Raw genomic sequence first — 17,900 nt, forward strand, 5'->3', positions numbered from 1 at the left:
AAAATTATAGATGATCTATTAGGCACCATACAATTTCCACAATTAATTACAAAACATTACACGGTTGGGTCGCCTGCTTCCAGCACCAGGGGGCAGCCCCTCGCTTGCTTTTTAAGAAAACAAAAAAGCCAAGGAGGAGCTTTTGTGTAGGGGGGGGGACCCCCTTTCAAGAGAGAAGGGGTGGGGGGAAAGAACTTTGCAGGCGGCCGAGAGAAAATAAATTTATTTTTTTAAACTTCCCGAGCACCAAAAACTGGGTGTGAAACTCGCCTTTTTCCATCTTCCGTAAAAATAAAAAGGCAGCAGGAGATGAAAATAGTCTCTTTTTCTTATATCCACTCCTTTAAATAATATAATTAATTAATTTATTTATTTTTCTCTTTATAAAAAAAACAAAAAACAAAACACACAGTTTTCATTTCTGGTCTTTGGAGCTGCTCTGGGGGCGAAGGGAAGTTGGGGAGGCAGAAGACGCTTCTTAGAAGCACACAGAACATGGGGGAGGGGCTTGAAAGTTTAGCAAGGGGGAGGGGGGCTGAATTCCTGGTGGGACACTAATTTGTGCAAAGGGGGGGAACCGTCTCCCGGGGCAGTGTCTAGTTTTAGAATCATTAAAAAAGATAGTTTAGATATGTTTGGGGCAATGATGGCTAGGGTGCAGATGATCAGAGTTTGGGGGAGAGGCGGCCATTGGGAAGTCAGTGGACCCCTCTCTGCTCTTGGTCTCTGAACTGGGTGGGTGGGGGCTTTTGTACCAAGTTTGCCCCCACCCAGTGTCGTTTAGCCCTTCTGATTTCAGCAGTGCCTATTCAATCGCATTTGCCACCTTGTAATGGGAGCTTGAGTTCATCTTGCTTGGTTCCCATGCTCTGTGCATTAGGATAGAGACAAGCAAAGTTGTTCACTCCAGCTGCCTCTTTCCAGCCCACAAGCAGGTTCCTGTAGTATCTGCCCCCCCCTATTTCCTCCTGTAAATGTGGGGCTTAATTGGTGCTGTCTGTTAAGGGGTGAGGGGATTGCCCTAGAGAGCCAGGAAAAGGCTTGTGGCTTCCCTTTTGCAAAAAACACTCATCTATTGGGGAGCTGGGACGGGGTGGCGGGTGAGGTCTTAAAACGGGTGCAAGGGCCAGCAGGGGGTGGGAGTGGCCATTAGGGGTGGGGTCAAAGGGTCCCATTCTTGCCTCCACACAGAGCCAAAAAGGGCACCCAATTCTGGGGTGGGCAAGGGTCACAGGGGAAATGCAACAACCGGATTTGGGACTGGGGAGTTACAACTGGAAAATTCTGCAGATTATTGTTGAATATACCCCCCCACCCCAATCGCTTCCTCCCCAAGGACCCCTGAAGGAATAGGGAAAGGGTTGCTTTAGTGCTTTTTTGGGGGGGGGAGACAGACAGCCATGAGATCAGGCATGGGGTGGGGTTAGAGTAGTGGGTTCAGCGGGAAAAGAGCTACAGTGGGGAGGGATCTCTGTGTGTTTGGGGAGGGGGCTTCGCTTTGTAACCCGCTACTCGTGGAGGAGAGGTGGGGAGGAGGAATGGCGATAAAATATCATCTGGCTTGTCCCAAACGGTCCACTTCTCTTTGGTCTGCATTGGTGCCCCGGACCCCTGATGCTCCTCGGTCTCCCATTGGTTGGCGGCGGATCCGCTGTGTCTTGAGGGGGGGGCATGGCGAGAGGCCGGATCCTGTTCCGTCACTGCTTGTGGGGTGGGGGGTTCCTCTGGAGACCAAGGGCAAACGGGGTCGGGGGGTGGGCTCAGTGAAGTGCGCAGGGGGTTCCCGCCGCCTTAGCCTCGGAAGCAGACCGGCCCCACCTCAAACCCGAACCTCTGGCCGGGCTCCCCAAAGTCCACCACGCGAACGTCCGTCAAAGGCAGCTGCTCCACCTGGGGGGTGTGGACCTCCAGGACGGTCTTGTCCGATCCTTTCCGTGTCTGCGAGGGAGAGGAGACGGCGTGAGAACGTGAGGACAAACCTGGCCAGCGTGGTGGGAAACCCGCAAGCGGGATCCGAGTGCGAGAAAAACCTTTCCTCTGGCGTTCAGAAACACTGCTGCGAGACAAAGACCTTTAGAGGCCCTATGCACCTAAAAGGTTTTTTGGTGCCCCGTATATATCCAGTTCAAAATATAAACAATGGTAAACTGTAACATAAAATTATATTTCGGGGAATGAAACACAACCTACAGTCTTATTGTCTACTTCCACTTCATTTATATTTGAAAGGGGGGGGGACCCTCCTTTTTCTAATGGCAAAGTCTTTGACAAGGTCAAATCCATCCATTTTCTTTACATAGTTAAACTAAATAGTTTTAATTGAGTTTTGAACAAATGTACAATTTATTGCTACTGCTTTGAATTTTGTTGCATTATTATCGTAGAGGTTCATGCAAACTGCTTTTCTGAATTATGTTGTTTTGGGTGGAGTGTAAGTTCATTGAACCAGGGGGGCAGGCCCTCCCCCCCCCAGAAAAGTTGGGGAACCGCTGATCTAGCAGAGCAGTCATTGTTTTATTTGTGGTTGCTTTACTGACGATTTGTTAAGTATTCTATACAATTTATGCTGTATCCGTGATGTTCCATTATGCCATTTTTATATTTTGCTTGTAAGATGCTTAGGGATTTGTTTGAATAAAGAGCGGCATAGAAATATTTCTTTTTAAAAAAACAACAACCCAAAAACTTTGCTTTAGAATCACAGATTTGGATGGGTCCTGGGGGTCATCCAGCCCAACCCCGTGCCATGACCAGAATTTCTACTACAGCATCCATGACAAATGACTATTTTTTTTTTAAAAAAGACGCTGGACTTTTTGTGGTTTGGAGATCCCTGCTGTCGGATAGCCTCCCTGCAAGAATGGTCAGTAAAGGCTGGGCATCGATTCAGCTCTGCAAAAGCTTCAAATTCCCCTCAAATTCCCGTAAAGTGACCTCCCACCAGCCCACTCTGTCATAAGGACTACTGGATCAGGCCAATGGCCCACCTAGACCCCCTTCTCACAGTGGTCAAATGCCCCCAAGGAATCTGAATAGTCTGCCTCTGTCCCTGGAGGCTCCATCGGGGCGTACAAAGGGCCCTCCCGGATCAGCTGCCCAAAGGGGCCCGTCTGACCCTGCCTCCTGTCCTCACAGCGTGGCCCCCGGGTGCCCAGGGAACCCGGCTCCCGCCCGATGCCACCCCTGCTGGGAGGACTCACCGCACAGCCGTCCCGCAGGGCCTTGACGTAGGGGCTGCTGTCGTAGCTCAGCTCGTCCTCGTTGGCGCCCTGGAAGCGGAGGGCGCGCTGGTAGCCCCCGGGGGCCGGCTCCCCGCGACTGTGCCAGGCGGCTGAACGCTGGCAGTGGTAGGTGAAGTTCTGCCGGGCCGAGGCGCTCAGAAGGCGCAGGAAGGTGAGCTGCACGATGCCCAGGGGGTTGCCGTCGGCGTCCGAGTAGGAAAACTGGCGAGGGGGAGAAAAGGAGTCAGGGCTGGACACACTCCGCTGTGGAGGAAGAGCAGAGCCATTGCGACCAGGGGCCACAGGCAGCCGTCTCTTCCCTGCATTTGTCTCCTTCAAAGCATCCCTGTCTCCTGTGGCGGGGAGTTCCACAGGTGAATTGTGCATTCTGTGAAGAATGCATAGTTGTGTTTTTATACTATGCTGGAAGCTGCCCAGAGCGGCTGGGGCAGCCCAATCAGATTGACAGGGTATTTTTATTTATTATTATTATTATTATTATTATTATTATTATTAATTCAAAACCTGTCAAGGAGTCCAATTCATTTTGTTGTTTTTTTAAGTAATTTGCAAAAAGTTCCCATTCTTCTTTAAAGCCACAGTTCTCCTTGTCTCACAGTTTGTATGTCAGTTCCGCCAGTTCCACATAGTCCATTAATTTCCCTTGCCACTGTTCTTTTGTCGGGATTTCCTCGTTCTTCCATCCTTGTGCTATTAAGACTGTGGCCGCCGTTGTCGCAGACATAAATATGTTCTGTAATTTCCTTGGCAGGTCTTTTCCTACAACCCCTAACAAGAATGCTTCTGGGTGTGTTGTTTTTTACAAATGTTAGTTTAAACATTTTCTTCAACTCATTATATATCATTTCCCAAAATGTTTTAATTTCTTTACATTCCCACCACATATGGTCTTCAAATAATATGACCTATATCTTGTAACCGTTTTATCATGGCTTCCTTCTATGACTTCCTTTTGAAATCTAGAAGTAGCGAAACTAAATCCTTTCTTCTTCTTCTTCTTCTTCTTCTTCTTCTTCTTCTTCTTCTTCTTCTTCTTCTTCTTCTTCTTCTTCCTCTTCTTCTTCCTCCTCCTCCTCCTCCTCCTCCTCCTCCTCCTTTCGGTCTGCAGAGCCCCAGAGACACTGTTGGGGTCACTATACAGCATGTAAATAACCCCCTGGATCCCAATTCCCTCACCTTCCTGCCTTTCTGGAATTGGCTGAACCAGGTTTGAGGTTTCTCTTTCTCCCACGTCGACATTTTCACCTGGGAAAAGGAGAGAGAGAGAGAGGGAAATATACCGGAATGCAACCTTCATTTGTAAAGAATCAGAATAAGAACGGCAGCAGCCATCATTTCGGAACAGGCTTTCCGTCACGTGAACATCGCAGTCGGTCCAGTTGAGCATCAATCAAATCAACCTCTGGAGGGCAGAGATTCAAAGAATCGCAGAATGGGAAGGGACCCCCAGAGGTCATCAAGTCCATCCGTCCCCCCGACAGATCTAATCCCATTTCTCTTACCTCTCGAATCTCCTGGCTGGGGAAGACGCAGGTCTCTCCGCCGGCTGTGAAATTACAGTAGACCTTGAAGGAATCTCGTGAGCAGCCCTGGTTGGGGTCGATCCAGTATTCGCCTGGATATTATTATTTTGGGGGTGGGAAGAAAAGGAGAAAGGAACATCAGAAAAGCCTTGCAGCAGCAGCAGCAGTTGGGTGAGGCCATAGGGCCCCCCATCTAATTCTGACAGTAGCTAAAGAACAAGAACTCTGGGTCTGGAGGTTCCCTTAAAGCAAAGGATTCCTCACAGCTGCGCAACTTTTTCTGAATGCTGCACGGAAAAGCACATGGACCTGACCTTTGGAGAGTTTGTAAGTAAACCAGTTTTTAGGTTACCCAATTTATGGTCTCTCTCTATGCTTAGGGAAGAGGGGAACTTTGAAAGGAACTTGGAAGGGGTGTTATGGCCTGTATTTCCTCGCTGAACCGCTGCACGTTTTGAGATTTTAAATCCCTGCTGGGGTTTTCTCATCATCTTTGCCTCCAGGAATTCCCCTTTTCTATCTTGCATCAACAAGGCTAGGAATCCTGGGCTGCCTTCATCCCAAAGGATGCAGCTGGGCTCACTTATGCGAGTTACCCAAGGCTCTTTGTCCTGCCTCCTTGCGAGGCAGGAATCGCACCTCCCACCTGCTGCTTTGGTGGCTCGGGCAGGATGGGCCGGGAAGCCTCACCCAGCGGCTTCTGTGACTCCAGACATTGGACTACAACTCCCATCATCCCTTGTGCTTGCTGGGAGCTCATGGAAGTTGCAGAACAACTCAAGTGCGGCTGGACGACCACCACCCTGACCCAGCCAGATGGGCGGGGTGTAAAGAATAATATTACTATTATTATTATTATTATTATTACTCCTGTCTTCCAGGGGACCCTGAGCCCCCCAACCCACCATCAGGAAGGTCCGGGTGGCAGAGCAACAGGTCCTGGCAGGTTCGCCCGGGGCTTTCCTGGGTGCCCAGGGGCTTCCTCATCTGCTCAATCTCCTGCCGCAGGGAGTTGAGGGAACCGTAGATCTCCTCCATGCCCTCCGAGGGCGCCTGGCCTGCCCCGTCCGACGGCAGCTGCTCCTCAGCCACCAGCTGGCTGCCGTCCACCGAACGCTTGTTCTTCTTGGGCCTCTGGATGGGCAGCGGCTGGATCACCTCTCCGGGGGGTCCCTGGCCAGGAGAACGTGAGAACCACCCGTCAGAATTCGAACTCAAGAGCCCTCTCTCCCCTCCTGCGGTTGGAGCATGGCTGTGAACTTGCCCAATCCTCTCAGTGTGGGATGTGAAACACAAGAGCAGTCAAGTACAACATTCCTAGAATGAACATGTTTACACATGGGGAGGAATGTTTGTCCAGCCAGCAGGTCAACTTCCTGTTTCCTTCTGGGCTGGGACAGACTTCCTCTGCATGTGACTGGAGGTGGGTGTGGCCTCGACTGTGCAGGTAAACGACAAAAGCACAAAACCATCTCTCTTTTTTTGACTACATGCATCAAAGAAGCAACGTCTGCTTAGTCAAAGATGCTCTCTTGGCCTTCAGCCAAGAGAAGACAAAGGGACTGTCTTCTTATGGAATAGTTTCCAAGTGTATGTTACTTTTCTAAGCTAAGTCTGCCTTCTGGGATCCTATTGTGAACAGAATGATGTGTGAGTAAACCTTTTTATACTTTTATAGAAGACTGTGTCGTGTCTTCTCTTTTATGAGGGAATAAGGGGGAAATACCAGAACAGTTATTATAGAGGCTTTAGTGAGCCTGAGAAAACGCATCTGCTGCGAATTTAAAAAAGGGGAATGTTACTCTGCTAAAATTCCAACACAAGTTGGAAAGGCTATAATCGAACAATATATCCTCTCCTGCATCCCTGAACATTCCCACACTCAGTAATAATAATAATAATAATAATAATAATAATAATAATAATAATTTATTATTTGTACCCCGTCCATCTGGCTGGGTTTCCCCAGCCACTCTGGGCGGCTTCCAACAAAGATTAAAAATACATTAAAATGTCACACATTAAAAACTTCCCTGGTGGCAAGGGGTTCCACAGTCTAACTCTGGAGAGGGGCTTCCTTTCGGCTGACCTGAGGAAGGCAGAGGGCAGCCGTGTGGGAGGCTGGGTGGGGAAATCCCAGTTACCAGGACCCAATCCAACATGTCCACTGCTCTTATTATTACCACAGAATCACAGGTTTGGGAGGGACCCCCAGGGTCATCTAGTCCAACCCCCAACTTCTGCCCAACATGGGACTCAAACCCACAACCCTGGGAGTAAGAGTATCGAGCGCTACTGCCTGAATATTTACCATGAATATAATTTTTTAAAAACAACAACACATTTTCCTAGGCCATTCAAGTCAGGAGGGTTTCGCTTTCCCAGCTGGAGGAGCAGACCCTGGGGTGTGGGGAGGAAGTGGGGAAGGTGTGGGGTTTTCTTACCGGCCGTCCAGGGGGACCAGGGACTCCTCGCTGACCTTTGGGTCCCGCTTGACCCTAGAAAAGGAAGTTGGCGATGTCAGTGGCACGCGAGGGAAAGAGGGGCACGCCCTCGCCCCGCCTCTCCCCCCAAGCAGGTGGGGGGGGCTCAATGTGTGGGGAGGCTCTTACCGTGGCTCCTTTAGGACCTGGGGGGCCGCCTGGACCCTGGGGAAGAGAGGAGGAAATGATATATCATGAAACGAAAAGGATGTTCAAAATAACCTTTGTAAAAAATACCAGAAGCTTTCCTTTTGGGAATTACAGGGACAGAACTACCCAAACCGTATAGAAACTTATTCATGTACACGACTACTGTGGCAATAACAACAATAATAATAAATTTTTATTTATACCCTGCCCTTCCTGGTTCAAAAGCCTGGTTCAGGGCGGCTAACAACAAATTTAAAACACTTTAAAATACTTAATTATAAAAACAGCATAAAATACAATATAAAAACATGATTAACAATAAAAGTCAAAAATCAATTAGATATGTTACTTGCCCTCAAAACGGAAAAAAGTCCCGGCAAAGGAAGAATATGTACAAAAACTTACGGAATATGCGGAAGTGGCGAAACTTACCGCAAAACTAAGAAACCAAGACAACAAACTTTTTATTAAAAGAGTGGAAATGGTTTATTGAATATTTACAGATAAAACCATTGGCAGGATTATTGTAATAACCTGCAGTTCTATAAGGGTTATATATTTAAAGTAGACGAATAAACGAGCAAATCTGGTTAATTTTGGATAGGCAGAAGGTATTAGAAATAAATTTAAGGAGCCACAGAAAGAGGGGGAAGGAAGTCAAGTTTTGAAACGTCAGAATGGTTGAAAAATTTGTGAAATGTATAAATCTGAAAAGCATGATTTTTTTAAAGGTGTTAGAAGGTGCCACACAGGAGGGGGTGTGGGGAGGGCAAGGGGGGGCTCACTTACGGGGAGACCAGGGGGTCCTGCGGGTCCCAGGGGGCCGGTTGGACCAGGGATTCCCTGTGGGGGGAAACAGAGAGAAAAAGGGTCAGTCGGGCAAGACCATGCCATCTCAGGGGACCCAGGAGCCCTAGCTGGCTCTCCTGCCTTGCTGCCAGTCCCTGCAACCTTCCCCCCATGCTATAGGCACAGAAGACCCCCACCCGGCTTCTCCCCCCCCATGTCCCCTCCCCCACCCTTCTCTCCCTCTTTGTGGCGACTGGATCGGCTCCACTAGAAGATTTTGGTCTTGATTATTCATGGAGAAACCTTTAAAGGCAATAAAACCTGCAGACAGGTAACAACGACAAATTATCTGCATTTTTATTCCTGTTCGTTTATCCACTGCTCACCCTTCACTCACCCTAAGGATACAGAATCAAAAAAATAAAACAAATTAAACAGCGAAAAGAAACAAGTGGTGGTGCAAAAGTATGTTTGGAGGAAGACTCAGGTGGGTGTCGACAAAACGTAGGACGGAGGGTTGTTTCTGTGTAATCCTAGAGTTGGAAGGGACCTCCGAGGGTCATCTAGTCCAACCCCTCGCAGAGCAGAAATCCCAGCGAAGGAATCCTTGACAGGCAGGCAGGCAGACTTCTCCTGAATGGAGGCCTGGCCACAAATTCTCCTTCATCCTGTGTTTCCTGTTGGCGTTTCCCTGATGGCTCCATTTTTTTTGTTCTGGTTTTATTTGGATCCCGCCTGCCCCACATCTCTGCCCCCAAACACTCACCGTTTCTCCTTTCTGCCCCGCGGTGCCTTGTGGGCCAGGCAGGCCTCTGTCTCCCTTCTCCCCTTGTTCTCCTGGGGGTCCGATCAGGCCGATGAGACCGGGGTGTCCCTGTGGGGGGAGGAAGCACTTACTGGAGGGGCACCAGGGCAGGTGGAGGGGGGAATGGACTGGACCACTTCACAAACCACTGAGGGTCTAGTCAATCTCTAGATCTCAAGTCACTTAGGGTCTAGTCAATTTTTAGATCCCAAGTCACTTACGGTCTAGTCAATCTCTAGATCCCAAGTCACTGAGGGTCTAGTCAATTTCTAGATCCCAAGTCACTGAGGGTCTAATCAATCTCTAGATCTCAAGTCACTTACTGTCTAGTCAATTTCTAGATCTCAAGTCACTTACGGTCTAGTTCATTTCCAGATAGCATGCAACCTGGAGCCTAGTCAATTTTTGAGGATCCCAAGCGACTTACGGTCCAGCCAATTTCCACATCACAAGCAATTTATGGTCTAGTTAATTTCCGGTTTGCAATTGAAATACGGTGTAGTCAGTTTTCTGGCTTGCAAGCGATTTATGATTTCATCCATTCCCAGTTTGCAACTGACCTGCAATCTAGTTACTTTCCAGATCCCAAGCCACTTGTGGTCTAGTCAATTTCACTCCCCCAAGAGAAACCTGGAAAGCACCCATCTCAAGCTACATTTTTCCGCAGATTAAACCGGGCCTGCATTTGTCCATTTTTGCCCATCGAACACCGAGGAGAAGCTTCCTAGCCAGAGGTCTCCCTGACCAACTGTCCCTTTTCTACTGACTGAGTTTGATGTTCACCACTTAAGAGACCAAAGTGATGGTGTGGCATGGACTTCTTGGGGGCAAACAGAGAAGCAACTGCCCCCTATCTGCGGAGGGAACCCTCGCCTTACCTTCTCTCCTTTGGGTCCAGAGTCACCTCTCAGCCCAGGCAAGCCGGGGGGGCCCTGCAGGAAGAACCACAGAATAGTAGAGTCAGAAAGGAACCCAAAGGTCATCCAGCTGCGAGAGGCCCAACAGTTGGGACCCTTAGCTCTCTCCCCATAGGCTGTCACACCACCCACCATCCCCCCCCCCCGGCCATGGAGAAGACCCCAGACACTCACCACTGGTCCCGGGGGCCCAGCCTGGCCGGTCGCTCCTGGCTTGCCCTGTGCCCCCTGGAAGAGACAGGGAGGGGGGCAAAAGAGTTCAGTCAGGGTGGGAAATCCAGTGCCCAAAGGCAGCCCTTCCCAGCCTCTCTAGGTGGCCCTCGGGGGCCTCACACAGCCCCGCCCTTCAAAGCGCCCAGTGCTCCGCCCACTTTTGCTCTGGCCCCGCCCACCAGGCCCCTCCCCTCCCTGCTGCAATGTATCCCCCAACGCATCTTCTTCAACTGCTGGAGAATCACAACGGCCGCTGCAGCTGGGTACCAGAACAGGTTACTTCCGGGTTTCGGCGCTCGCGCATGCGCAGAGGCGCTGAATCGCTCTTTGCACATGCGCAGAAGCACTGAATCGCAACCCGTGCATGCGGAGACGTGCCGCTGCGGGTTGCAAACGTGGATCCCACACGGATCACATTCACAACCCGAGCGTCCACTGTGCCTTCTATTTTTTATCCTGATTGAACATACTTTATTTCTAGCATTTAGAAGCAACCATGTGAAGCGTAGAGATTTCAACCACCTTCCATTCTGGTCTTTGCTTTATTTCAGGAAAATTAGAATCGATCCAAAAACCAATGGATTATCTACTAAACATAAAAATACCCCGTAGACTAAGCATTGGCTGTAGCAGTTTCTACGGAGACCACCTTCAGCCATAATTTTGGCACCATAATAATAATAATAATAATAATAATAATAATAATAATAATAATAATAATAATAATTTATTTATACCCCGCCCATCTGGCTGGGTTTCCCCAGCTGCTCTGGGCAGCTTCCAACAGAATATTAAGAGCAACACAGCATTATTAAAAACAAAAACGGGATGGTTCTCGGATCGGCTTTCCTGATAACCGCAAAAACCTCCTCGCAACCTGCCGCCATGTTGTTTTCCTTCCTCCACTGCCTTCTTGAAGGTTGGACTTGGTCCCGCCAGAGCCCCCAACTCCGAGGGTCTGAGACCCCTCAGCTCCCCTCACCGTTTCCCGGGATTGTGACCCCTGAGCCAGGCCAACAAGGTGGGGGCCAAAGGTGGACAAACCACCCCAGAAGGAGAAGACATGTCCCCACCAGAGGCCCCTTCCCTGACACCCCGTACGCTCCCCACAAACTCTCCAGGATCCTGCAACGGGACGTGGTTGGAGGACCACAAGACACCAACCCTCCCCACTGGTGGGGGTCATTGAGGCTCCCCTGGTGCCACACGAGGGGGCCCCAACTGAGCCCCACTTCAGCGGACACACACATGCGCACCCGGCCCCTCCCACAGAACCCCGGCGTCCAGGTCGGTCTCCTTACCACTGATCCGGGGAGGCCCCTCAGTCCGTCCGTCCCTGGCTTTCCCGGGGGTCCCTGAGGGCCCACGGGCCCCGTCTTCCCTGGGGCTCCCAGCGCTCCTGGCTCTCCCTAGAGAGGGAAGGGGAAGAAGGTCACAGGGGGTTGGGCTGGATGACCCTGGGGGTCCCTTCTGACTCGACAAGTTCACAAACCGGCCAATCCCCGCCCCCTCACTTCTGTTTCGGAATATTTTTGCATTTGCCCAGACGCACAACCCAGTTGCTTTCCTTCTTGCTATTCCATGCTGCCGTTTCTACGGGGATATACGCTCGGTATTTATCACTCCGGTTATACCAAAATCTCCAAATGGGTCCGAACTTCAGTGTCTAAAACTCCTGCTAGAGGACAAGGATCTAGAGATCACGCTCAGGGTGGCCAAATTCTGTGCGACTGCCATAAAACTTAGGGACCGAGCTGTACTACCAAAATGACTAAGGTTTTAAATGACAATTTTAGGTTATATTTTAATGATCAAGATTTAATATATATAAATCTGCCGCTATATCTGAATTGTCTCTGTTATACCCAATTGCAATTCAATGTATTCCTGTTGTGTTTTATGATTTTCCTGGTATTGTAAGTGAGCCGGAACTGGTCTGTGACCGTAAGAATAAATTTCATTCATTCACACAGTCTGGCAGCCCGTTCTTACAGAGGCTAAACAGATCCTCCAAAAGGAAAACCAGCAAGCAGGATTTATTCTGTATTTTGTGGTTTTTGTATTGCATTTTTATGTTGTGAACCGCCTTTAGATCTGTGGAGGAAGGGCGGCATACCAATTATTATTATTAACTATAAGTAAATAAACAGAGTAGTTCACAACTAAATAATACATTCACCGAACAGCAGTATCAAAGAATCATAGAATCATGGCATCGGAAGGGACCCTGAGGGTCATCTAGTCCAACCCCTGATTTCACAGTTTTCCATCTTTTGATTTTCATCCATTCTTATACGACTTATAAAAGGAAATGAAAATCTTTACCAATAAAAAACAAAAAAAAAACCCCACCCCACCCAACAGTCCTTGAATTAAAATGTGGATGGGTGAGGCGTCCGACTTTATTGTAAGTGGGAAAGGGAATAAAGGGCTGGGTATATAGAAGGATCCGGCAACTTCTGTTTCAGTGTATCTGAAGAAGTGTGCATGCACACGAAAGCTCATACCAAGAAATAACTTAGTTGGTCTTTAAGGTGCTACTGGAAGGAATTTTTTTTATTTTGACTATGACAGACCAACACGGCTACCTATCTGCAACTGGGCTGGGTGGAGTTTGGGGGCTGCCAGTTATGCATGAGCCCCAACAGTGAAATAATAATAATAATTTATTATTTACACTCCACCCATCTGGCTGTGTTTCCCCAGCCGGGGATTTTGAGTGAGGTGGGGTTGGGATTTGCATGAGGGAAAGCCAGCAGGGAGAAAATTAGACACACACAGAGAGAGACACACACACCCCCTTCCCTCCAAAGCCACAAAGTCCCCAGGCTGTGTTTCATCTAAAAATAATCAAAATTATGGTGGGAGGGGAGTCTGTCCCAGCCTGTTGAAACTGCACCCAAGTCGGTCCCAGCGTGGAATGGCAGACCGAGCTGTTGGACTATGCAGAGATGGCAAAAATGAATGGGGAAATCAGAAACTAGGAGGATCAAAACTTCAACGAAGAATGGGGGAAATTAATATTATACTTGAGAGACCACTGTAAGCATTTGGCGTCTATAGCAGGTCTTAAATAACTCTTGCAATGTTACACGGACTTTGGACAACTGACAAATTAGAGTGATTTACAATATGCAGTTGGAAAGGTTAATTACAGAACCCGTGGAGGGCAGTCCAGAGATTCGGAAGAATCTTGTGTAATTTTTTATTATTTGTGATTTTGAATGTGAACAGATTTGTAAAACCAAATGATAATTGTTTTTTAAGAAACTACACCGAAGTCCCTGAAGCAACTCGTTTTCCTGGAAACGGACTGTCAGATTTGTAAACAAAGGCCACTCTTGCACACTGAGATGATGACAATGGTGGTGGTGGTGGTGGTGGTGATGATGATGATGATGATGATGATAATAATAATTTTACCCCAGCCACTCTGATGATGATGATGATAATAATAATAATAATAATAATAATAATAATAATAATAATAATTTTACCCCAGCCACTCTGGACAGCTTCCAACATATGCAAAAACATTTTTATCTCCTGAGAGGGGAAATCAGGAATTGTAGGGCTGGAATGGGAACCCCAAGAGTCATCTATCCCAACCCCGTGCAATCACAGCTAACTGGTCCTTGTGGGGCTTTTGAGTTGTGCTTTCTGGGAAGAGCAAAACACCTCCGTCTCCCACAGCTGTTTAGCGATGGTGTCAGGTGTGCAAGTTGGTGCGTTGCTGTCCTAAGAGATAGATAAAGATCCCAGAACTTTGCTGTTCTATTTAAAAAACAACAGAGCACCTCGTTTCCAAGCCCTCTTTCGCTGTTTATCCGTTTCGAGAATTTATAGCCTGCATTTCCATGAAATATATAATCAAGGTGGCCTAAGCGAGGGAGGACTCCAACTTCATCTCGGCAGGGGATTTTATTTCTGTTCTTTCGCAGCCCCAAGCGGTTTGCAGCCATCGCCCCGTAATCTTTTGAAATTACAGCTCAGGGTTTTGTTTTCTGTTTTTTAATTGCAGCTGAGAGATCCATCCTAAACCAGCTACAAATCCCTCCGGGGCAGGAGGAATGGCCTCAGGCCACAATCCTGCCACCTAGCAATTACTTCTGCGTGGGCCTCTCCGGGGCTTACTCTTGAGTAGACGTGCACTGGGATTATGCTGCCCTGCAGAGCGCCAAAGGAGAGCGACCAGGATGTGGAGTGGCTGGGGAAATGGAAGTCCTTGAAGGAGTTTTGGCAGTAGGATTAGCCTGGAGGGAGGGAGGTTAAGAATAATGGAACTGCAGAGTTGGAGGGGAACCCCAGGGGCATAGCTGTCAACTTTCCCCTTTTCTTGCGGGGAATCCTATTCGGAATAAGGGAATTTCCCTTAAAAAAAGGGAAATGTTGACAGCTATGCCCAGGGGTCATGCAATGCAGGAATCACAACTAAATCTCTTTTTTTAAAAAATGAAAGAGCAGTAAAAGTATATTTCAGTTGTTCTAACCCCTGCCCTGGGAATTTAGAGGGCAGGGCAAATAAATTCAAATATTAAAAGAGCACATGGAAAACAGAAAGGTATAACACAACACACACACACACACACACACACACACGGGCCTGTTTGACTCCTCTGATATCCCATAGTTTCTTCTTTAGGGTAGCCAAGCCACCTCCCTGTCCGGCTTCCCCTTCCATTTACCTGGCGACCAGGTAACTCACCTTGGCGCCTTTCCCCCCTTGACGTCCTTCGGGGCCTGGGGTGCCGGCCGGACCCTGTGGAGAGAGATGGGGAGGCACCGGGCTCAGAGAGATGCCAAGCTGGCCCCCAGGCACAGGGGCCCCTCTCTCTCTGGCCCCCGAAGCCCAAGGGCCTGGACCCTCTTGAGGTTGGACTGGATGAGGCCCCTCCCTCTCCACTCACCCTCTTGCCAAGCGGGCCGGGGGGTCCGTTCTCACCAGTGGGTCCTGGAGAGCCCTGGAAGGGGGAGAAAGGGAAGGGGGTCACGCTGGACGAGGAGGAGTGGAATTGGGAAGAAGACAAAGAAGGGGAAGGCAACTCTGGCAGAAGGACGTCTTGGGAAGCCAAGAAGGTGATGGAGACCCTTCGCCGTTGGGGAAAGAGGGGGGTGAATTCGCAGGAGGCATCATGCCTGGAACCAAACCCAGCAGAAGATGACCCGGAACCTCTTTCCGGCCAGACCTAGAGCGCTTACCGCCTCTCCCGGCTCTCCGTCTTCTCCCCGGTCGCCTTTGGCTCCGTCTTGGCCCTGTTGGAAGGAGGGGAACAAAGTCACGGTCAGCCCCCGGGTCAGATCCTGGCCCTTCTGTGGGGGCTCCTAGGGAAAGGGGTCCCATGACTCACCCGAGGTCCCATTTCGCCAGGGGGTCCCGGATCTCCGGGGAAACCAACTGGACCCTAAAAAAGTGAGAGATAGAGATTAGGCCAATCAAAACAAAAAGTCTATAAGGATTGGGGGAATCTTTAAAGAATCTTTGGAAAACTCGGGAATAAAAGGAAACATCTTGGCAGAATTAGACTGATCCCTGTACTGTATAAATATAAGTTTGTAGGGAGGTAAAAAGAAATTATATAAGAAATATGTAACTGTAATGGATAGATAAAGTACAGTGAGATTAATTGGAAGTCAGTTTTAAATTTCTTCTCTGTAAGTTTTATAATTGTGTTCAGTATCAGGAGTATATAGGATGATAATTATATTAACCTTCTTGTATTTTATAGTGTGGTGGTTTGCTTGATTTTTCTGTTGTTTTTTGTTGGATTGTATGTTTGTTTACTTGTATGTACGTCTGTTTCCTCATAACTGTATTTATTTTAAATTAATAAAGATATATTTAAAAAAAGAGATTAAGCCCTCGCTCCCGGTTGCCCAGCTGTTCCTTCCCAACAGACACACGGCTTCGTTTTACCTTTTCCATCCCATTCAATGACAGCCCCCTTTCCAATTTTAAGGAACTTCCCCCCAAGAAAGGAATGAAATCAAGTGGAGATAGAAACAGAGAATCACAGAATTGCAGAGTCGGAAGGGACCCTGAGGGTCATCTAGCCCAACCCCGGCAAGGCAGGACTCGCCCCACTCTCTCTCTGCAGTACCACTTACGGGGTTCCCTTTGGGGCCGTCGTCTCCGGGGGGGCCCTTCCCGCCAGGGGGCCCGGCCACGCCAGCAGCTCCAGCCTCGCCTTTCTCTCCTCTTTCTCCCCGTGGGCCCTAGAGGGAGAGGAATGGCAGTCAGGCAAAATGGCTCAGTGGGGCTTCTAGCTCCAGGGGCAGTCTACCCTCCAAATGCCAGGGGCTGTGGGGGGGGGGACTCTGGGGAGGGCAGGGGGGGCTGGATTGGCCACTGCAGGAGACACCAGAAGGATTTTTTTGCCTGGTCCAGCAACCAAGCCCTTAAATTTGGGTCTTGAATAGGGGCAGAGAAAAAGGTGGTCACACTGAGATTAAAAAAATTCCTTCCAGTAGCACCTTAAAGACCAACTAAGTTAGTTCTTGGTATGAGCTTTCGTGTGCATGCACACTTCTTCAGATATCTGAAGAAGTGTGCATGCACACGAAAGCTCATACCAAGAACTAACTTAGTTGGTCTTTAAGGTGCTACTGGAAGGAATTTTTTTATTTTGACTATGGCAGACCAACACGGCTACCTATCTACTACTGAAACACTGAGATTAGGCAGTGGGTCGTTTGCATCTGTGGGAAGGAAGCGTCTATGGAGGGCCATGAAGGATTTTAGGGGCCAGGAGGGAAAATGTCCGATATTAAAGTTCTGTACGGGGAACCTGGATCAGGGACTGGCAAATGTACAAGTTCCGGTTTTCCCGTTTCTCCGATCTTTAGCCTGCTTCCCCACGTTTCCCCACATTTTTTTCCCCCAAAGTCCTTCCCATCAGTATTTTAGTACAAATTTCTCCCCCCACAGGGATTTTTGCACGCCGTTTGTGCCTAACCCACAAATTTTGGCAAAGCGACTTCCTCTGGCACAAAGCAAGGAAGGGCAGGACACAAATTAAATGAATTGATAACAATATTGCCCATTCAGGTGGGTAGCCATGTTGGTCTGATGCAGTTGAAATAAGTAAAAATATTGTCCAGTAGCCCCTTAAATGTAAAGGTAAAGGGACCCCTGACCATTAGGTCCAGTCGTGGCCGACTCTGGGATTGGGCCCTCATCTCGCTTTATTGGCCGAGGGAGCCGGCCTTTGACCGCAGACAGTTTTTCCGGGTCATGTGGCCAGCATGACAAAGCCGCTTCTGGTGAACCAGAGCAGCGCATGAAAACGCCGTTGACCTTCCTTCTGATTGGCAAGTCCTAGGCTCTGTGGTTTAACCAAAGCGCCACCCTCTAAGTAGCCCCTTAGAGACCAACTAAGAATTTCATGTGCATGCACAGCTGGTATCCGAAGAAGTGTGCAGGCACACGAAAGCTTTTACCCAGAACATACTTAGTTGGTCTCTAAGATGTTAATGGACAACCCCCCCCCCCAATATTGCCCATTTTTTCCTGTTGTTTTGCACTGATCTTTGCCCCCTCGTGTAGATGAGTTAGCTGGGGCACCTTGTTGCAACACAACATTTCAAAGGGTGCTTCTTCTGCGCTTTGGTCCCCGTATGGTTTTGGGGAGTTGAGGTGGTTTGCCCTCAAATGGGGAGAGAATCAAATTCTTCTCCCCTGTCCCTCACCAGGACGCGGGTTTCACTCCTGTCAATCAATCCCATCAGGGGTGCTGGGCAGGACAGGTGTCGCAATGGTGGTGGCAGAGGTGGTGGATGGG

At 48.9% G+C, this 17,900-nt stretch overlaps 1 protein-coding gene across 1 annotated transcript in view; it reads right to left on the bottom strand.

The window, feature by feature from the left end:
- The window catches only part of COL11A2 (collagen type XI alpha 2 chain), a 99,650-nt gene continuing 81,750 nt past the window's right edge, over positions 1-17,900 (bottom strand). Inside the window, exons 51-67 of the mRNA XM_083491036.1 lie at positions 16,228-16,335; positions 15,471-15,524; positions 15,322-15,375; positions 15,030-15,083; positions 14,828-14,881; positions 11,424-11,531; positions 10,084-10,137; positions 9,871-9,924; positions 8,954-9,061; positions 8,188-8,241; positions 7,378-7,413; positions 7,210-7,263; positions 5,671-5,938; positions 4,745-4,857; positions 4,419-4,487; positions 3,201-3,443; positions 1-1,938 (exon numbers count right to left, since the gene is read on the bottom strand). Of these exons, the coding sequence (XP_083347162.1) occupies positions 1,792-1,938; positions 3,201-3,443; positions 4,419-4,487; positions 4,745-4,857; positions 5,671-5,938; positions 7,210-7,263; positions 7,378-7,413; positions 8,188-8,241; positions 8,954-9,061; positions 9,871-9,924; positions 10,084-10,137; positions 11,424-11,531; positions 14,828-14,881; positions 15,030-15,083; positions 15,322-15,375; positions 15,471-15,524; positions 16,228-16,335 (1,632 nt within the window). The 3' untranslated portion in view covers positions 1-1,791. The remainder of the gene's footprint in view (positions 1,939-3,200; positions 3,444-4,418; positions 4,488-4,744; positions 4,858-5,670; positions 5,939-7,209; positions 7,264-7,377; positions 7,414-8,187; positions 8,242-8,953; positions 9,062-9,870; positions 9,925-10,083; positions 10,138-11,423; positions 11,532-14,827; positions 14,882-15,029; positions 15,084-15,321; positions 15,376-15,470; positions 15,525-16,227; positions 16,336-17,900) is intronic.

Source organism: Podarcis liolepis, assembly GCF_965112155.1.
Source record: "Podarcis liolepis genome assembly, chromosome: 2".
Classification (NCBI taxonomy): Eukaryota; Metazoa; Chordata; class Lepidosauria; order Squamata; family Lacertidae; genus Podarcis; species Podarcis liolepis.